The sequence below is a fragment of the Amyelois transitella genome, chromosome Z (assembly GCF_032362555.1).
Source record: "Amyelois transitella isolate CPQ chromosome Z, ilAmyTran1.1, whole genome shotgun sequence".
Lineage (NCBI taxonomy): Eukaryota > Metazoa > Arthropoda > Insecta > Lepidoptera > Pyralidae > Amyelois > Amyelois transitella.
In genome coordinates, this window is record NC_083535.1 from 6,651,799 (window position 1) to 6,674,278 (window position 22,480).

Below are 22,480 nucleotides of genomic sequence, written 5' to 3' on the forward strand. Positions count from 1 at the left end.
GTGGGGATATAAATCCAACACGTAGAGGCCCATTGGAGAAGTTGATGTTATGTTGTTCTCCTGCCAAAACCCGTTCCCGGGCATATCAATAGACGATATGTCCATGAACAGGTCTCGGCAGGAGGTGGAGCTATTATTGTTATTGGGACTATTTTTAATATATGCAACAACATAACTAATCAAGGTTGGCTTATACTGTGTTTTCAAAGTATTCAAACGGCGATATCATGTTTTAGTTATTCTCGTATGAGAGAGACAACAAGAAATGAAAATATTTTTTTCCATCTGGTATCTGTCAATGTATTTTTTAGAAACCTCCATTTACATTGTCCAAATGCTTTTGTTGACATGGTAACATACGAGTACACTTGTGGTGCTTTAAAAGCATTTATCTGGATTAACTCGAAATCGCATTTCTAGTTTCTAATAAGTGTTAAGATAAAGTATGTAATTGTACTGCCACGAGGGACGCGGGGATTTTCTATTGGTTCAATAGAATATTTGTGACTTTGTTTATTTTCCTCGATAATTCAGAGTTTCTCTCGGTCAAGATTCCAGCAAAAAGGACCAGAAAACCATTCTTTTCTTCAATCTTATACAGGTTGATAAATATTTTAGTAAAGAAATGTTAAATAAATTAATTAATATAACAAATATATTTATAACTAGCTGTTGCCCGCCCCCACTTCGTCCGCGTAAATTTCGAGTTGAATCTACAATAATCTATACATATAATAAAACAGTAAAAATATTTTTTAAACTTATATTTATATGTTATACTTAGGTATAATGCTGTCGTACAATGATAAATGACTTTGAATTTTAAATTTCGTAATTTATTTGCAGGCAAACTCATGCCTTGAGTTTATTCAAATGACGATAACTTTTTTAGTGAACCGATTTTGATGACTTTTTTCTTCTTTTCTATTGCTAGTTCATACTCGGATCGATTACTACCACGAAGTACGGATGATAGATTATTAAGTACCTACTTGGTTTTCAATATTATTGTGAGTTGTGAATTATTTATTGTGGAGTTGTTCATATTATTAAAAAGTAAGTAAACAAAGCATTGTGAATCTTCCTTTCTTTAAGAATTGGTTAAAATTCCAATCAGACACACTGGTTTACCTGAATAGTGTTTGATTAGCACATACAATGCATGTACGTCAGATGTATAAATTCATAACAATACACAACTCGCACCACAAAGTTGTACGAGTTTCATTCGGTTCTTACTTTTGCAAGTTGAGTAATCTATATTCTAAAGATGAAGTTACAAAGTCATCCTAAATTTATAAAAATATTTTATTATTTTCTTTTTAATGCTGCTGTGTTTGTCCTTTTATATCAAACATTTGCAAGACACAACATTAAACCGCAATATGCAACTGTGATAAATGAACTAGTGCAGAGAAACCAACAACATCGGAAATTGAAATACATTCTTCTTTGGACCCATCCTGAAGATACTCCGTTTGTTTATTTTGGTCACGGGACCTCTGTATTTGAAAATAAATCGTGCGAGTTTGCTAACTGTTTTGTTACTGGCGATAGAAATTTTCTAGGTGACTACACCAAGTTCGATGTTATAGCTTTTAGTAGTTCGCGACTGTCTGACATTTCACAGGCAACTGATATACCACCAAAGAGGTCAGCAAATCAAAAATATGTTTTCGCAAGTGTAGAATCTGCTGCTTATTATCCTATATGCACAGATGAATGGAACGATTTTTTTAATTGGACCTGGACCTATAAATTAAACTCAGACGCTATGTGGGGTTACATTAACGTTCGTAATGCTACTGGACATTCTATTGGACCCATGACAGAAATGCACTGGATTAATTCGAGGCACATGGACAATATTGACGATAACCTAAGATCCACTCTTCGATTTAAAAACCGGATTGCTGCATGGTTTGTATCAAATTGTGAAACTCAAAGTCTCAGAGAGGAATTTGTAAAACAAGTAAATTTCGAGTTAAACCAGTATAATATAAGTGTTGATATTTTTGGAAGCTGTGGGAACCATTATTGCTCTAAAAAAATTATGAGAAGGTGTTTAAAATTGCTAGAGAAAAATTACTTTTTCTATTTCGCATTTGAAAATTCATTTAGTGAAGACTATGTTACAGAGAAACTAATGTATGCCTTGCAACACAACACGGTACCAGTCGTGTACGGAGGCGCAAATTACACCAGGTATGTGATCATATTAATATTTTTAAAATAGGCATTATAGGTCATCTTATTTTTGCTCAATCATTTAATGTATTGTTTTAGGTTCTTGCCGAAAGGTTCTTACTTAAATGCCCGAACAATGGGACCAACAAACCTAGCACACAAAATGTTTGAACTGATGACTGATCTAAACGCTTACGCTCAGTATTTTAAATGGAAGAAATATTATTCGTACCATTACAGACATGAAAGCCCAGATACCGATGACTATTGTAAATTTTGTGCCATGCTTAATGACGAAGAATTATTCAAACGTAAGAGTTATTACGCAAATATGAGAATTTGGTGGTCAGACAAACACACGTGTACGATGAAAATCTCCAAAAAATAACAAGATATTTAACTGTTTCTCGTGAAAAAACGCGATAAATAATATTTCTGTATTTAGTCTTAAGCTGCTGAGGCCTTAATAGAACCCTGAAAAAACTATTAGCACTACCTTTACATTCAAATCTTTTATTGTAATCCGCTTGAAATAATGCCCAGAACTTAGTTATTATATTCTTAAAATAAAAATTATTAAATCAATTGTTTTGGCATGATGACGTTTTTTGTTTTGTTAAATTATTTCAGATTCACAGCAACTAAAACGTTGGCGAAATAATCGCGTCAATTAACAAAAAACTTCCTGATATATGCGTAACACATAATTAAGATGAGTCCAAAACACGTCTTTTATTTTGTATTTTATTCGCATCATAAACCTTATTTGTTTGGCAGCTACCTTAATTATTGCGTTTATGGATATGATATCTTAAAATTGTTCATATTATTTTATTCACATTTGGCATAGTTAATTATGAATAATTCTAAATAATTTTGAATTTTTAAGATGGACTTTCCCATAATTTTTACAATAAATTTAAAACATTTAAGGCGTCAAATTAAAAGCCTAAAATTCACGTTATATTATAGTTAGGTTTATTCTATCAGGCTATTAGCTGTTACTAATGTATATGTTTTAAAAACTTGTTTTTGTTCGCATTATTTGGTAAAGGCAGATAAAAGATCCATTATTTTTACAGTCTCACTATTGATAAAGAGTTATGTGATAGCATGTGGGTGTACGAACAGGTTATTGCTTGCTCATGTCATAACCTGTTTATTCCATTCCATTTCAACCAATGCTATTAAATGCAATTTATCGAGAATGTTGCAATTAGAATTAATAACAAAGTAAGTATTATTTCGTTGTAAAGAAATATTTAATTAATGAGAATGAAAGTTTCAAATATAAAAATGTCTTGTATTTCGTTCCATTTAGTAACACGTTATGGATAATATTAATGACATCACCATCATCAGCAGGTTCCTAAATTATCTTATTTTTATTTTAAAAACAAATCTCTGTCCGTTTCTGTTCGTTTCTGAGCTTTCAGTTTTCACTGTTATTCTAACAATATACTTATTTCCGAAGGCGCAATACATTCTAATTAGGTATGTATGTATAATAGAGAAAATTCATTCCCAAGCGAAGCCGGGTGAAGTCGCTAGTTTATACATATTAAAATATTACCTATATTTTAACTATCTATTGAAACTAGGCATGTAGTTGACACACATTCTAGGTGCTTTAGATAAATTACAATTCATCAATAATACGCCGACTGCGTACATTATGCCAAAGTGGCAATGTTGCCCAGAATCTGGACCTTGACGCAAAATCTTGTTTCATTGACGGGTTTGCGTCAATTTGCAAGTATTCCATAGTTAGCCCGTTGGTTGCTGGCTCCCATTTGAATGGTAAGACTTTGGGTTTGTTCGGATTCCTGAAAAAAATGAAAATTGGTGAAAACTCCTTAGCAACAAATATATTGATCTGTTTTAAACACGTCGTAGGGCACTCGTTCAAGTAGACTGGTCGATATCTCGCGGTTAGAACGTATTTCGTGGCATGTAGTGGTCCAGACCGTTTAGTTGTGGTTAAATTTAATGATTAGCCCAATATATAAAATTGAACCAAATGTTATTCGCACCCAATTAATTTAACTGAAATTTAATTAGTTACAAGAAACTTAAAGAAAGAGAATTAAAGCAAATAGCAGCAGCATAGAAGGTGCTGTAACTGCTTGGTAAACGCTATCCTCTTGGAGACGCAGGCAACCAAAGATTTTCACTTTCTACTTTTCCTACAGAAACTTATTGCTACATTACATTCTCCTGAACTACCGATACGATTACGGTGCGATTACAATACTCGATCCATCTCCCCTTCAAAAATTCGCGATTTGGTCCTTCAAATTTCAACCAAACCTGCCCTGTCCCACTATTTATTACTTAGTTTTGCTTCAAACTCTAGTCTACTACTTCTTTTAATGTGCTTCAACAACAGTGCTGGTTTGAGATGGGCAACAGCATCTACTGGAAGTCCGTACAACGCATGGCTCGCCTGAAACGCATATAACTCGTAAACCACTTTTAAAATCACCTATAATTTGATATTTTTATAACTTACCCACTAGAAGCAAAATTAGTCCAAAGAGTTATTATGAGTTTACTCATTTCAATATCCTTGCGAGACGGCTGTTTAGAGAGGAAGTGAATTGGGAAAAGATACATAAGGTCATCAGCATGGCAAACACCAACTTTTTCTTCTCCGTATCCAAATATTTGAGAAAAACTATTACTTGCTTCGTATGCTAATTCGTACAAGTACACAGATGATGTAGTATAATTAAAATTTAATTCCAAAGCTTCTATAGCAGGATAGGCGAAATAAGAATCGGTATAAATCTGAAAAAAGAAAATAACATATGTAATGTTAAAACGATTTCCTTAAGTGAACAATTTAATAACCAGGTATACTAATGCAGTATAATATCGCAAATCTACCGATGTAGGTCCATATTAGGTTTGTTGTAACAACAACATAAAGAAAAACCAAATATTTAAAAAAAATTGTGGAAAAAACAAACCTGTAGAAGTCCATCGTTTGAAGCTTCCATGTCATCCGTTATTTTATATTTTTTTCGTACAGCTTTTGTGATTTCTGCCACATGAGGAGAGTTGTCATAGTAAAATGTTACTGGTGCTATCGCATCAAAGCCTGATAAGAATTCCTTATATCTTGTTTCATTTTTGATAATCCCTGTAAGAGTATATTTAATGAATGAATTGGTTACACTCAGAAGATATGTTGTGACTTTCCATGGTGGTTCTCATTATTCCATAATTCAGGCCTGATAATTTTTTGCAAGCCGGTTGTGTCCCTGTCTGTTCCTTTGTAATTGGTAGCAGTCTTACACCGAATCTTTTGAAACTCGGCCGATACAAATTGAAAAGGCGCTAGAAATATTAGATAAGCTTTGTACCAATGTTACCATATCTTTTCCAACTATTGTCAACTCGACCGATGCTCTTACATACGTTGCAGTTTACCCGATTTCATACTCTTAAAAGCTTCAACAATTAAAATTTCGCCGTCACACTCTTGATATTGTTGTGTAATCTATTATTTAGATTTAAATTATACTTAAACAGGAACCTTAACTAAACCTTGCAATGCTTCTTATTTTTTTTTATAGTATATATAAAATTATTTGAATAATTATATTATATGAATAATTATATAAATAAAAATAATTATAGTTAATGGTAAAATTCAACTAACATCCTGTCTTTAAACAACCTTCGTCCTTAGTCAAACCAGTCAGCCATGGAACAGAAGGAACCTTAGGGAATTTCCTCGGACTTTGTGTCAAGAATGCTCCAGGAAGATCAGGTTCTACCACTGCTTTGAATGGAGTCATGGGTTCGTAATCCCACGCCTGTAATTAAAGTCTCTGTAACTTTAGGAAGTTGAGTTACGCGGGCTACTAGAAAATTAAATTGATGTTAAAACATCTATCAGCTTTCACTTTCATGTTGAGCAATATGTCGACTGTTTCCCGACACTAACCAATTTTGAAACATTAATAGCCTTTGAATGTTTCAAAATTGAAGCATTAAGGCTTTACGAAGACAGGCTCAACGTCCAGTCGTCACGGTCCAGCGAACTTTACATACTTTTCTATGAAACATTTACAAATCTAAAAAGATATGATACTGGTTTCATTTGTGACAATTATTATTATAAATGCTAAAGTAAGTTTATTTGTTTATTTAATACTAAACCAATCTTCTTGATTTAGCGTATGTTTATATAATGAAGTACTTTCCATCCCGGTAAAAATTATAGTTCCCGTAGTATTTGCGCAAAACCTGTTTTCTTTTGTATAGCGCTAAATTAACGCGTACAGGTGACGTTAATTCGCGCGTATAGGTGGCGCTAAATCCGCGCGGGCACAGCAGCGGGTAAAAGCTATGTACTTAGTAAAAATATAAATGGTAAACAGGCTTGAAGCTAGTCTAATTCATAACTAAAAATAAACTCACATAAAATCGAAACTCTGTACCGATGATGTCGTAGCTGTCTTTTGTCCTCAAACATTCGATCATGTTCCGCGAAGGGGCTTGCGGACAGCCTAAGAATTTCGCCAGACGGAAAGCATTCTTCAGTCCTTCACCAGGAGCCGCCTCTGCCCATGGTACTAAAGCCGTACCTGATTCGGATATGACTTTGTGGAAGAGGCCTGTAATCATGTTTAACTAAAAAAATCATAAGGTCATTCATCAAGGGATCTCCAGTTTTCCCCGAAATTCCTAATTTAATTCATAATTCACTGCGCGGTAGTCTAATCGGATTTCCATTATAGTAAAAGCCTATATAGTTTGGATCATTATGTGATTTTCTCTTGTAATTTGTCGCCACCTTATATTACATTGAAAAATCCTAATTAAGAGTTCATATTGCATGACCTTGGCAGTTAAAGAGGTGAACGTATTGGTTTGATGTATCTCAACTTTGCACTTTATTCCACCTTGTTAACAGGGTTTCCTTTTCAATCCAGTGAGCGGTTTTTATTACGTAAAAAAGATGCTGGTGCACTTTTTATTGTATAAGATAATTATCTTCAATGTCATTACTATTCGAAAACAGTGAACTTTATCTCAAAGTTACATAACGGTTACATTAATATATACCTATGTAAGTAAGTTTATAAATTTAGTCATTGAATCTATCAATGACTAAATTTATGATCAAAGACTAATCTAATAGGATCATGTTAGATAAGCTTAATTATCAACTTCCAAGGAAGAATAGCATATAGATATACTGTGAGTCAGAGCGAAGCACCAGTTGTTAGCTCTTATAATTTACTTCCCACTATGATATACTCGTATAAACGGAGAGATGAGGTTTGGTCTGTTTCAACAGAAACTCACAAATCTTTACCTTGACTGGTCGGAGAAAGCATATGAAAATGCGCACTGGCGCCTCCTGCACTCTCCCCGAATAAAGTAACAGAGTTTTTGTCTCCACCAAAACTCAATATTGTTTTCTGAATAAAACGCAGGGCTTCTTGTTGGTCCTTGAGTCCGTTATTGCCCGGACAATGTTCGTCTTGTGTAGAGAGGAATCCAAGTGGCCCTGAAACGAATATAAAATTATGTGAGTATAAGGTATACAATACAATGTTGATAGGTGATATGTACCCGTGTGTCTTTATGTAGGTCAGTATGTCATACGGGGGTAGGCAGAGATACTACATAAACAAAAGTTAAAGACAAACCAAGTCTGTAGTTGATGGTAACCAGAATGACATCTCGGTCCAAGAGGTACTCCGGACCATACATGGCAGTAGTGGAATCCCCGCACATCCAACCCCCGCCGTGAATAAACACCATTACTGGCAAAAGATTGTTTTCATGTATCAAATCCTGAAAATATAATGGGTCAATATTTTACGTAATTAGTTAAGATGACGCTATGAAGATTTTAGGTTCAAGTATAGATATCTATTTTTCTAAAAAACTAAAGAGAGCAAAATTAAATGAATTGTGAGGATGCATCATGTCTGACTTTCTGTTGCCCATAGCATAACACGATTGGTCAACTTTAACAAATGTTGGCTGTTCCCTAGGACTATAAGCAGCCTAATATTACTTGTAAAGAATTTAGCTTTTAAGAAATATATTTATTTTCAAACTAGGATACAAGATATCGCTCATTGACGTCAACTTATAAAAAATTATATCTACTACCGTGTCCAAAGCACAGGTCCAGAAGAAGCGACGGAACAAAGTACACTGCACCATTTATTCACCAGACGTCAATTTACAAAATACAAGATACATACACAAAATCGGATTTTTTTTTCTTTATCTTAAATTTTTGTATGTTCTTTCAGTTTGACATCATAGAAATATCACTTAAATATTAAATAATAGATATTAATTGAAAAATTAATAAAAGAAATTAATTGATATTAAGTATAACAGATGCGTAGGTTTTACTTACGTTGCTGGTATATGGCGTGTAAATGTTAAGATATAAACAGTCTTCTTGGCCAATTATGTCTTTTTGTCTAATATATGGATTTCTCTGAACGCATACTGGCGTAGGCTGTGTCGCATCTAATGTTTCTTTCCATGGTTCAATTGGCACTGGAGCCTGAAAGCACCACAGGTATGAATGGAAGCAATTACTTAACATACCTAGTCGTTTTACAATAGCAGCGAAGAATCTTAATCGCGCAAACAATGCTTTCACGGATTGGAGCATACCTAAATACAACCTCCTATTCAACTTCGTCGGAGCCGCGGTTCCCTAGGCATAACACCTATCCTGGCGGAAGATCTTCCCTTTGGTGGCGGTCGAGCCGAATCATCGAATTCCGCTACAAGGGTTAGACCTTATAAGTACTTATTTTGTCAACTCTGTAGTAATTTCAAAATAATTGCATTCGTTGGTGGATTTCACTATCGGTTATTATCTCGTCTTTCACTTCACACTATTTACTTACATACTTTCACAAAATTTTCATGAAACGCTTTAGCTTCGCTTTCTTCTTCAAAGTATACTTATTTAGGTAACAAAGTACGGAGAACAAATCTTATATTAAAGTATGAAAATTTGGTCATGCAGATCCCTCTCCAAAGTTTTTGTTTTTGTAACCTTGCTTGATATAATTCATGCTTTGATAATCCTAAATAAACGATGCGTAAAACTGAAAAGTCGTGCGTAATATATATTAACATTGTGCACGAATAAGTAATTTAAATTTAGTACCGTAATTTATACTGATAAAGAATGATTTTGCAATTAATACATATTTTTAAACATGAGACGTTGAGGGAAATGTGCCGACTGACTCCACACTATAACCATTATAATCCTACTACTATTATAAAGGCGAAAGTTTGTATGGATGTATGGATGTTTGTTACTCTTTCACGCAAAAACTACTGAACCGATTACCATGAAATTTGGTATGTAGGTAGCTGAAGACCCAGAATAACACATAGGCTACTTTTTATCCCAGAGTTCCCGCGGGATTGATAGGGTTTCCATGCGGACGAAGTCGCGGGCGGCCTCTAGTATTGTAATAAAACTGTGCCTATATTAATTTTTATCTGGGAACTTGTCCACGAAGAAAGAAAATAGTAAAAAAAAAATTTTTTAAGACGAGAAACCAGGTTTTACTTCAAACCTGGTACTGACGTTTCGTCATCACACAGTTTTCAGCGCAATGCTAAGCTGCCATATTAATCACGAAATTGAGATGCATTATGGGGTTACAACCATCAGCTGCAACGTCAGATGCGCCGGTACTTGCCACTACTGTTGTCTCATATGTTTTCGATGTTCTATGGGCTAAGTTACTCCAAACATACCTATTCACAAAATGTTGCACAACTCACAGAGATATTCATATTTGGTTAATAGGCTATTTGACAAAGTTCTAAAAACTATCTTAGGCTATTTATTTGTTTATAAGGAGCCCTACAAAAATACTTTTCTGCCTTTATTACAGCTATTTTATTAAATAATCAAAAAAGAAAATGCAATATTCAAATATGCCGCCAAAACGCGACTTTTAGCAATATGGCGGCCATGGCATGCAGTGACGTAAATTTCGTGTAAATATCATACAAAGCTTGTTGGTGTTTCGAAAAGTTTTGATTTTCTCTTGTTTTATTTAACTTGTGCCACGTAATATGTGTGAAAATTATTAAAATGAGTTCCTATAAATGTTGTGCAGTGCCTAAATGCACAAATACAACAATAAAATCTCCTACGAAATCGTTTTTTTCTATGCCGATGGATTTGAATATTCGCAAGAAGTGGTTTCAGATCATGATCTAAGATCAGTGGTTACCAAGATATACTTACATTGATGTTTTCACATTCCTCAGTTCGGCAGCATAGAAATCTGGATTGTCTTTGAAGACGCCAACCATTATTGGGTCCACTTTTGCCAAAAGTGGACCTACCAAAAGTCTTGGTAGGTTTCCACTGTCAGCTTTCGCGAAATTGGTTTCCATTATTAAATATACCTATGTTATCTGAGTAATCCTGAGCGATCAAACACTTATAAAATCTTGAAAAATAATAGCGAACACTAAGGAACAGTACGATCCACAGTCTGTTTATGGATAATTGACGTCATAATAGAAATAGCCAATCACGTTCGTTTTTAGTCACGTGACAACTGCATAGAAAAGCCTAATTTTTTATCTCGCGTTATTACAAATCGCTCCAAAACAATAATATTAAGACTGATGACATAAAAGAAATGTATATTTTTATTACAGTCAAATAGCCTATTCACTTTGATGTTTAAAGTATTAGTAGTTACCTAGTTATTACAAATTATAATATCTTAAATCTGAATTAATTTCTATTATAAATAGAATTCCAGTCAAGTGGCGTTTGAACGTGTTCTAAATCTTGATTTTAAGACTTGGTTTTTCCCGACAATTTATAGTGCTGTTTGTTATAAGTTTATTTTACCTGTTTGTTTGTAGCTCTTCTACGTACGTAAAAGCTAATATTACATTTTTAACAGATCCAGATCTAGATAGTATTAAAAATATGCATCTAACTATAATTTTACTAGCTTTCGGCTTTCGGCTAATCTTTTCCTTGTTCGACACATACTTATAAGCAAATTTCAATAGGTCATTGGTTTAACTGGAAAACAAACTTACTTTCGCATTTACATTTATTGTCAGGGCATAAAATGCTCTCTTCAATTATCAAAGACATTTCTGACTTCTCAATACCTAGACTCAAACACTTTAAATATCACTTCTATGTAGGTACAGTTAATGGCAACTTCCTACATAATACTGCGCATTGCCAAATTTTTTAAGTAATTTTACTGTGCCAATTTCGAAGGTTGTTGTTGGTGTGGTCTACCTATCTACTCTGTGTAGGTACACCACTAATTATTCAGATCTTCTTCCTCCTGGCCTTACGGTTACCTACATCTTAACTTCTCAGAGAAGGAGTCCGTTGTGCGCAATGATCCTGTATTGAATAAGTCAGGATTTTACACGAAAAGAATCCCGTCTGACCCACGCAACCGTCTCAGAGGAACCATGTTAAAAGCAGCACTTGATGAATATAACTATTCCCTTAGTCGTCTTTTGCGACATCTAAGGGAAAGAGATGGAGTGTTCCATTTCTATTAACGTACTCGGAACGTTATTTGAAGATCTTTATATTTGACAAGAGAGTGAGAACCTACCTTTCCACGTACCTTAAAAATAGTCAAAATAATTTTAATCAATTGCACTTTGTTTCATTAAAATTCTTTCATTTTTACCTTAAATCTTAAGTCTCCTAGAGGTGGAATAGCGTATGGTATTCCTGTAAATGCTGATATCTCCCTGCCTTCTCTCGTTTTCATATGATATCCTCTAATTTCGCCTAGAGGTGTCAACACTGTTAGGTCACTTTCACTATTCACAGTATGAATAATCAATACAATAATAACTGGTGTTATGATTTTAAGAAAATAATTTAGTCTCATTTTGAAACCGCTTGTTCCTAGTACACCAAAGAGTGAAACACGTGCCGCCTTCACTTGACAAAAAACTTAATGGAAACAAACGCTGTGAACACCGGTTTTATATAATAACCTCTCACGTAGGCAAATGAACTTAACGTAAGCCAGACAGCACAGACGGAGGATCAGGAGGGGGCGAACAAATAATGTAAAATTAAACATTGCTGAGCCAACTTAGAGTTAAAAGTATTAGCATTCAAAATCAATCCTATTTAATTCAGAATAGGTATTGGTCCTCGTAGGGAAAAGTGCCCGCGTAGGCCTATTGTCCTACGCATGTCACTTTACATTTCAATAAATTAAATTTAAGTTTTATCTTATATATTACTTAGTATATGTTAAGCTACGAACTACCTAAGCACTGAGGCTAGCGTCCCCTTTAAGGAATAGAATGTAACGCTCTTTAAAACGGACATAGAATCCTTTTAAAGAACAGAACAATACTCTTCTCTAATCGGATAGCCTCCCCAAAAGTGTGCTGGTACTTCGCCCAAACAAATCGACCACTGGTAACAGAAGGTGCACCAGCTGAAGAAATTCTTTCAATATTGGTCGCCTACTCGCCAGAAGGGCTTTCTATTCTTTTAACTTAATACTTGATGCTGCTCCACGCTCTCGCTTCCTTGGAAATCAAACAAATCTGAAAATTTCTACTATCTTTAAGACTTGTGACAAAGTTAAAATTAATAACCATTTAAATAGCTTCTTCGCACTTTTGCATACAATAAAACCTTCTCGTTCCTTCCGTATACACTTTGTAGTATTTATAAACAAGTAAATATTTAAGCAATATTAATCTTTAGATTTGAAACGTACCTAGGAAATAATCTTCTAAAATTTATTTTAATTAGGTAATTTATTTATCTTTCTATGTACCTAAGTAGTACGGTCGCCTTTTTTAGAACCTAACATACCTACCTATTTTTTTCGTGGAATTTAGGTGTTACATGAGCGCACGTAGGTAGGTACATATGTCTCAATACAATGATCACCTAATCAAAGCTCTGAATAAAAAGTTTGAATAGAAGTGTACCTACTTATTATGATCTATGTCATCTTAGAGCAACAAGGGCTTCCGCGGAGGCTCGTGCTGCTCGTAGTAAGTATGTCAATGAATATATCTGTGTCATATTGACAATATTGATTGCCTTCGTCAAAAAGGAAGGTATATCATGTTCATGTTATATTTTATACTGTTGCCTATAGGATAATTTCAGCATGGTCATTTCTTATTGTTTACATCCGGGAATATATCAGTGGAAAGTATTTCGAAATTTTTCAGTAAAGGTCTTCCGGGTATATGTGCCAACCAATTAATATTTTAACAATGATATGCAAACGTTGTCTCAGTCATCTCAAGCACTGCAAGGGCGTTAGATGTTCCCAATGTGACTCCAAGCCTTTGAAACCTGGTCACGAAGATTGTAGGGCGCTTTCTCAGAAGCGTGGCAGTGGCGACCTCGGCTACCAGTGGCGATGCGCGGCTTGTCACAATTCAGTCGGGGATACACCACAAGACACTAAGAACCAATTGCTCAGCGCAATCCACATTATATCGGATAAATTTGAACTCATCAACAAAATTCAGTTGCCTAAATTAAACAGTGACTTGATTGAGCTGAGATCTGCCACAGATAGACTTCTGAAACAAAATGAAGATATACTGCAAAAACTAAATAAAATTGATTTGAGCATGAAGAATAAGAATAAATCAGAAAATAAGTCGAACCATTTCTTCAGAGGGCGGCGAGTGAAGTTTGGGCCGACTATAAACACTTGCGATAGTGAACATATTGCTACAGGATTGATCAATGAAAGAACAGTTTACAGGCCCCGACGACGATCTTATATGTTAAATAAAGTTTTCAATATACTTAACAGGAAACTACGAAGAATAAATAAATATTAATACTAAGTAATTTTGTTTTTCCTTGTGGCTATTTAATATAAGTAGGTATGAGTTGGCTACAGTAAACGAAACCTAGTAATTTGCGAACGTCAGAAGAGAAATTAAGATATAGTAAACAGTTCGCTAGCCCATCGCCATGAATATAAACTTATGAATTTCCCTTGTTATTGACTTATCTGTGCGCGAGTGAAGCAGTGGGCCATACTATGATTTTTTTGCCTTGCTTCTAGATCACAGAATCAATTAATTTATCATTATCAAAAACCTAATAAGTGAACAAACGCGCAAAAGAGACAGAGATTAATCTTGCTGTACCTGCGCGTATCAAGGTACCGACTACCGCACTCAGCATCTTAAATAGGTTTCACACAACATAATTGTGTAATGTACCTATTTAACAGCAGCGTGAGATTTTGCTTTTTTTGTTTCTATTTTGGCAAAAAAGTTCAAAGGTTGACAACAAGAGTTTGTATATAGGTACTTACTTACGTACATACATACATATAATCACGTCTATATTCCTTGCGGGGTAGATAGATCTAACAGTCTTGAAAATATCAAAAGGGCACGTTTAGCTGCATGGTGTAATAATATATACATACATAAAATCACGCCTCTTTCCCGGAGGGGTAGGCAGAGACTACCACTTTCCACTTGCCACGATCTCTGCATACTTCCTCCGCTTCATCCACATTCATAACTCTCTTCATGCAAGCTCGGCGGTTTCGGGTAGGTACTTTTGACCTGACCCTTTACCAGGACGGCCTTAATTTGATCAAGATACGTTCGTCTAAGTCTTCCCACTCCGACCTTTCCCTCCACACTCTCCTTGTATATCTGCTTAGTTAACCTGCTTTCATTCATCCTCTCCACATGACCAAACCATCTTAACATAGGTACCCTTTTCTATTCCTGTAACTACATGTTCCTTTACATCACAACATTCCCTTATCACGCTGTTCCTTATCCGATCACTCAATTTCCAACATACTCCTTAACGCTCTCATTTCCACTGCATTTATTCTGCTTATGTGCTTCTTTTGCCATACCCAACTTTTACTCCCATACATTAATGTCAGGACCGACACGCCCCTATGCACAGCCAGTCGAACCTTTTTGGATAGTTTCTGACATAAAGGCATGCAAAGCTCCATTCACCATGTTCCCCGCGTGTTATGTTGTATAATAATGATATATCTAATAACTTGTTATAAATAAACTGTGTTCTATTTACAGATACAAAAACTTTTCTGCTTTCATGAATGATCATAAAAATAATTTTAGATGTCATTGTTGAAGTCGTTTAGTCGAAATTCCATATGCTAGTGATTTAGGTATACATAAAAAATTGATTTTTAGTGTTTTTTTTTTTTACAATTTATCTGAGGGTTTTCTAATCCAACCTGTCAGTATCTAATTTAACCTACCTGTCTCTTACTTGTCAAGAACTAACAATTTCTAGTTCCCTTACAGTACTAGGTACTCATTTTTGCATAAGAAATCGGATACAATATCTTTAAAACACAATTCCACCATATTTTCACTTTTTGGCAAAAAAGACAACTTATTGAAAACTATCCATATAATATTTTTTTTCTAGGTTAAAATTATTAAAATAGACAAACTACCTACCTTATTTTGTTTTTCCATCGTGATTTACTACTACGGATGTACTCCCTCGGCCATGTACCAATGCCTCTTCTCTAACTTTTGTACATTAGTTTAATTGCTAACCGATACTTCTAAAGTGAGAGGAAAAAAACCCATGGGGAAACCCTTACGAGGAAAAGGCTCCTAGAGGTCCAAAGCTTATTTTTGACAATTATACCTAAGTGTCACACATATCTACTTATACGCACATTCAGAGAATGGAATGTGTATAACCATGATACATGTTTGATTAGGTTCCAATAAAACAGTTACGGAGGTCAGATTGGATGGCCAAAGACACATCTTGGGCTCGTCATCAGAAGGATGACAAATTCCAAGCGATTTTTATTTGTTAAAAACGTGTGCATATGTTCCTTTTTACTACGAGAAGTCGTATCAAACAAACGTCGGCGATTGACGTAAAGCGTATTTCACTGTCGTATTATTATCAGCAAGATGCGCTCTAGTAATCCTAAATATATCCTAAAGTAATCCTTTCTTGCCCTTGTTACTACTACCAAAACAAGCCCTTTCTTGCCCTTGTTACTACCAAAACAAGCCCTTTCTTGCCCTTTTTACCCTACCAATCTTACTACCAGTAGTAACACCGGGCTACAATTCCTGTACACTCAATGCCTTCCTTGATATACCAGGGTACTAATATATGACCTTATTAAATGTACAAATTGTTTTAAGTATTTACACACTTACAGACATATTATTACGTCGTTATCCCTTACAGGATAGGCAAGAGTCAATAATCTCGTACAGATTGAAAGGCCAAGGGACAGGTTAGAGTCCATGGCCTTAACAAAGAATCCTAAATATATTAGCTTTTCCTTTGATTGACTTTTACAATCGGAACAGGAACAGAAGCAGCTGACACACCCTTTTCTTTGCTATACGACCAGCATTGTAGCTTACTCTATATGAATATGTGCCTATTCCCTTTGTCGCTTTTTACGATATCCATGGGAGAGTGGAGTGGTCCTACTGAGTCCGGAACCATAACACATTATTTATTCTTTATGCGCAATTACATATACAATCTGTATGGTCTTTATTTTCTCAATGTACATATGTACTGTAGGAACATTTAATTCTAATAGCTAAACTACAACGGGAATTGTTAACATCCTGATTTTATTATTACAATAAAAATATATAAACCATCGTAAAATAATAGTATTCTATTTTGTTCTACAAACATGCACTAATACCAGATACAATAGCAAAAATTAAACCACTGTTAAAAATAAAGATACCCAGTACAAGATATTAGAACACATTAAAAATAATAACTATAATTATTATGACAATAATAACTAAATAGGTATGTACTTAATACAAATTGTAAAATTGGTGTATACCTATAAAAACCGTGTTATCCATAAAAATTGTGTAAAATAACTCGTCTAACATCCAATCAAAGAGTAGCACCACATAAACCCAGTCCTTGTATTTACAAATTAGCGTGGTACTTCTTGTAAGGAGCCAGCCCCGCTGCGATCTTGCTTCCCAGCTCAGGGTGCACAGCAGTGAACTGTTTAATGACTCTTTCTTGTATGAAACCTGCAGCATCCTTTGCATGACCCACAATGTTGTTTACAATACGTTGCTTAGCACCATCATCAAAAACGTTTTTATACAGAATTGTCGCTTGACTGAAGTTGTCTTCGGCGCCACTATCATACTTATCAACATCCCCACTTACATTGTATCTAGGTTGCAAACGTTGAGCCCTCGGGCACTCCTGGGGTCCAGAGAAAGAGTTCGGGAAATAATTAGGGCAACTATCCTGGTTCGCAATAGCCTGTGGTCCATCACGTTGGTAATTAGTAACGCGTGTTTGGAATGGACAGTTTACAGGAATTTGCAAGTAATTGGCACCAAGGCGATGACGGTGGGTATCACTGTATGAAAATAAACGGCCCTGCAGTAACTTGTCAGGTGAGGGCTCAATACCAGGCACCAAATTAGCTGGACTGAATGCAATCTGTTCAACTTCCGCAAAATAATTCTTTGGGTTTCTATCCAAAACCATTTTACCTACTGGTATGAGGGGATATTCACTGTGTGGCCAAATCTTCGTGATGTCGAAAGGATTGAACTTACAATTTTCAGCTTGTGCCAAGGTCATAACTTGAATATAGAAGGTCCATGATGGAAAATCACCCCTGCCAATAGCATTGTACAGATCTCTTATAGAATAATCAGGATCAGAGGAAGCAAGTTCTGCCGCCTTCTCGACAGGTAAGTTTTTAACTCCCTGGTCAGTTTTGTAATGGAATTTTACCCAGTGTGCCTCACCTTGAGCATTTACTACTTTGAAAGTGTGAGAACCATATCCATTCATGTGTCTGTACCCATCAGGGATACCTCTGTCACCAAACAAATAAACAATTTGATGGGTGGTTTCAGGTCTTAAAGTTATGAAGTCCCAGAACATATCAGCATCTTTTAAGTGAGTAGCAGGGTTTCTCTTTTGAGTATGAATAAAACTCGGGAATAGTGTTGGATCCCTTATAAAGAATATTGGTGTGTTGTTACCAACAAGATCCCAGTTTCCATCTTCACTGTAAAACTTAACAGCAAATCCTCTGGGATCACGGACGGTATCAGCAGAACCAACTTCCCCACCCACAGTAGAAAAGCGGACTGCTATTGGAGTCTTCTTTCCAACAGTTTCAAATACTTTGGCAGCACAGTACTTGGTGATATCATGAGTTACTTGAAAATACCCAAAGGCTCCAGCACCCTTTGCATGTACAACACGCTCAGGAATGCGCTCTCTATCAAAAGCCGACATTTCATCCAGGAAATTGACATCTTGGAGAAGGGCAGGCCCACCTTTACCAACAGTTTGAATGGCAGTCTTTACTCCAACTGGGGCACCAGTTTTTGTAGTTATAGTCCCTGGGCCATCCTGAAAAAAGAAATGAAATATTTTATTTATAATTTTTGTATTTATTATAGCAGTTTGTTCTTGTCTTCTGCACTGACGCCTTGGAAGCGGCAGTAAACTTAGTTTTTAAGTAATTTATTTGACGTCAACCAAGTTGTTAAACCATACGACAATTATTAAGCGATATAATAGTATCCTATAATAATGAATAAAAAATTTTGAATTTTTGAATTTTGAATTTGAATTTTATTAAAACCCTTATGACTAATTATAATTCTGTTCTCCAATACTTATTTTAAGTATGACAAATGATGATAAGTAGAAAAATCTTTACAAACTCAAAGTAAAGATTTGTTATTACCTATTAACTATTGACTATTATTATACTGCATCCTCAGTGCTTTTTATGTGTGCTGCCTGCGCTGATTTTTCTTTTCATTTTGGTTGACTGGGAGAAATCCCAATCAGGATAACAATAATAAATGTATATATTCTCCTAAATCCAATGTCTGTTTTGTAATTTGTTATATTTCTTTATTATGTGCAATAAAGAGTTTATAAATAAACAAACAATGAAAATAAATTTTCTATATCATCCTTCTGATATGGACTCATTATAACAACCTCCATACCTTCTTATTTAATTTCTGTTAATAATGTTGGCCATATACCTAGGTATATTTATTAGCTATATATGCCTTTCTAATCTGATTTTTTAACTTATACAATAATGGATATTGTTAATGTTTGGCAGAGCATAACTACAAAAATAACAATAGAAGTTCAAAGGGCAATGCATTACCTTAAAAAGGTACATTTGTCAGAAGTACAAACATAGATACACATTACAATTTAAGCTTGAGCAACAGGGGCAATGTGCAAATAACTTAAAGACAATGATTCTATATACATGTTAAGATGGTTTACTGTATAAATAAATATTCTATTGTAAAGGGTTTTAGGTATAAAGTCATTCTAGGTACCTACTTAGGTTGCATGTGTTGACATTATAAGTAGTTCAGGCATGTTATTGTGAATATAACACATAAAATTTACATAAATTATGTACATAAATTTAAAGTCATGATAATATATACATACACTTAAAACATAGGAAAAACTTACAATTTCTTTTGAAATGTCACATCAATAGGTAGAGAAAAAATTATGTCAGCACACTTATCAAACAGTTAATGATAATGAGTTGGATTTTACAAACTATATTATGTCAACTCTTTGGTTCAAAATACACATAAACTATAATCTTAAAATAGTGTCAAAGGGCAAGCCACCATATTTGACATAATTAAGGTACCTACAATCAAACTTCTGTACCTAATATAAAGAATGTCCAATAATAATCCACACTTATGCCTCAAACAATAAGGGTATGTAGGTTGCTTACCTTTAATGATTTCTTGAAGTTGACTAGTTGATCGGACGCGGGATCCCTCGAAGCCATTTTGATACAGAACCGGTTAGTGGAGAACGGAGCGACTCACTGGACGCACACCGTAGTTGCAAATGGTGCTCGAAGCGCGGCCCTCTTCTATATAAACAGTTTGAAGCGATAAGCTAGCTATCTCACTATATAACAAGTGCAAATGCTTGCTTGATAGTATACATACGTAATAAACTTATCACGAAATCACTTAGTTATAGAGCTATCGTTCGATATAACAACTCGACGAAAGTAAAGCAGATTCTCTATAAATTGTTCTAAAGAATAAATATGTTTATACACATTTGTTTGAAGGGGTGGTTTTTTAATGATATATTTTATAATCAGGTAAGGCTTCATTTAAAGGATAAAAACAATTAATAGGTATAGGTATGTACATACCCAAAAAATGGGAACAAGATTTTAATTCTTTACTTTCTCTGATACTACAGATAAATGTACCTACCGTTAAATAATTCTTTCTGTATAATATGCCCCAACTGGATTTAACAAAAGAAAAGCAGATAGAAAATAGTAGGAATGTGAAAAAAAAATCGATTATGGAAAAAATCGATTAAAAATCGATTTTTTTAAAAGTAAAAATCGATTTTTGTACGTGATTTTTTTTAAATTTATAATCGATTAAAAATCGATTTTTATAATCATACAATAAATGCACTCCGACATTACGTTTTTGTCTTCTGGCTTGGAGCCCGGAACGCGAACTGCCAAAGAATACTATCATAGCTCCATAATATTACATTAACGCCATCTGTGCATTCTTTCTATGCTCTTAAAACAGTTTAGATGATTAATTTAATCAAACATTCTCTAGATGGAGTTAGTCGATGAACAGTATTTTACCGACATTCGGTTGATATTTTATTCATTATTCGTTGCTGAAACTTAATTTTTCAAACTTAATTGTTAAAAACTTTAATTTGTGTTGATTATATAAGAACTTACTGTTTCTGTTTTTATTTTTAATGAATAAATCTATTGATATAATGTATATGGCGTTTATTTTGACATAAATTGAAAAAATAGGAAAAAATCTATCAATATAATAAAATCGATTATTTTCTTAAGAAAAATCGATTTTTTGTTAATCGATTTTTCATACTTAAAAAATAAATCGATTATATAAAAATCGATTTTTTATCAGCAATGTCACATCCCTAGAAAATAGGTAGGAACATACGTATTTATTTGTATGCAGATGGCAATAGCATTAATATAAGCATTAAATACAAAATGACATTGACATGTATGTATCCAAAATAAAGAATAGACTAAATTTAATTACATTTCGATTAATCTACCTAAACCTAAACCTTTAGATAAAAATAAATCCATTAACAATTATTTACTTTATGCATTATAAAATACACATAAAAATTTGTAAAATATGTTCCTACTACCTAGATGAAGTTTTAAATGTAATTAGTTACCAACATAAAAAAAATTATAACGTCACGCATTTAAAACTAACCTAGTTATGTAGATGTACATATGTAGCTACATAGCTCTGCCTCAGTTTGGTTCTCAGCACTAGATCAAAACCAATCCATCTGTTTTCCATGGATGTCGTTAAAGGCGACTAAGTCATAGGAGCGAATTCATCTAGCGCAAGATGCTTCTGGTATGATAACAAAGAAAAAATAAAGAGTGTGCCTGAATGCCTGAACCTGAACGTGAACTGCATCTTTTCCCGTGTAAACTGTACCTAAAAGTCAATCAAGGGCCTTAGGCTTTATCTTTTTAAATTATTTTTAAGGCGATGGGCTAGCATCCTTTTACTATTGAATCTTAATTCCATAATCAAGCTGAACTTAGCCTTTCAGTCTTTTTAAGACTTAGCTATATCTACCCAGTAACGGATAAAGACGTGATTATACCTGTATGTGTATGTACATAAATCTACGGTTGATAAACAGTAGGATATTAGTTATTTAATACCCAGTAACTATAGTCAGTTTTTGAACAAGAGTTCAAATATAATTCAACAGCAGACCTTACCTATCTCATCTTTAACCCTCATATAGGATAGACAGAGCCATTTGTATTTATATCACACGGTTTATATAAAGTTCAAATTATGTGAAATTTGTTTCATTAAACTATCTTGCTTTTAGATAAACTAATATAATGTACCTACCTCAACTCAGGTTATCGTTAAATTCGATAACATATTACGTACCTAGATACCTACCTTGATACTACATACCTACTTGCGTTAAATTTTATAAGTGTATACCCAGTGTTAATACCTACCTACCTATATTTATCAAAAGATTATATGCTAATTGAACGTTGGTTTAAAGGGTTTTAAAAAACTATTGAGTTTTGGCTACTACAAGTATGCTTATCATTAAGTCAACTGTTTCAAATAAAGTCCCTTTTTTGGACTATAATTAACTTTTATTAAGATGTCA

General features: G+C 34.3%; 4 protein-coding genes across 4 annotated transcripts; 2 read left to right on the top strand and 2 right to left on the bottom strand.

The window, feature by feature from the left end:
- Positions 1 to 1,270: 1,270 nt before the first annotated feature.
- On the top strand, positions 1,271 to 2,658 carry LOC106133821 (alpha-(1,3)-fucosyltransferase C-like). The gene is made up of 2 exons (XM_013333654.2): positions 1,271 to 2,205; positions 2,287 to 2,658. Exons 1-2 carry the CDS (start codon positions 1,271 to 1,273, stop codon positions 2,573 to 2,575), a joined length of 1,224 nt encoding a protein of 407 aa, XP_013189108.1. The 3' UTR covers positions 2,576 to 2,658.
- LOC106134062 (juvenile hormone esterase) lies at positions 2,560 to 12,188 on the bottom strand. Its single transcript, XM_013334017.2, has 9 exons — positions 11,898 to 12,188; positions 8,585 to 8,737; positions 7,857 to 8,004; positions 7,520 to 7,714; positions 6,619 to 6,815; positions 5,855 to 6,011; positions 5,160 to 5,332; positions 4,700 to 4,977; positions 2,560 to 4,013 (listed from the first exon to the last, which is right to left on the bottom strand). Exons 1-9 carry the CDS (start codon positions 12,102 to 12,104, stop codon positions 3,827 to 3,829), a joined length of 1,695 nt encoding a protein of 564 aa, XP_013189471.2. The 5' UTR covers positions 12,105 to 12,188; the 3' UTR covers positions 2,560 to 3,826.
- Positions 12,189 to 13,222: 1,034 nt separating this feature from the next.
- LOC106133759 (uncharacterized) lies at positions 13,223 to 14,049 on the top strand. Its single transcript, XM_013333591.2, has one exon. The coding sequence runs from the start codon at positions 13,441 to 13,443 to the stop codon at positions 14,047 to 14,049; it is 609 nt and encodes a 202-aa protein (XP_013189045.2). The 5' UTR covers positions 13,223 to 13,440.
- Positions 14,050 to 16,823: 2,774 nt separating this feature from the next.
- On the bottom strand, positions 16,824 to 20,153 carry LOC106134015 (catalase). The gene is made up of 2 exons (XM_013333960.2): positions 20,010 to 20,153; positions 16,824 to 18,625 (listed from the first exon to the last, which is right to left on the bottom strand). The coding sequence occupies exons 1-2, from the start codon at positions 20,064 to 20,066 to the stop codon at positions 17,162 to 17,164; spliced, it is 1,521 nt and encodes a 506-aa protein (XP_013189414.1). The 5' UTR covers positions 20,067 to 20,153; the 3' UTR covers positions 16,824 to 17,161.
- Positions 20,154 to 22,480: the final 2,327 nt, after the last annotated feature.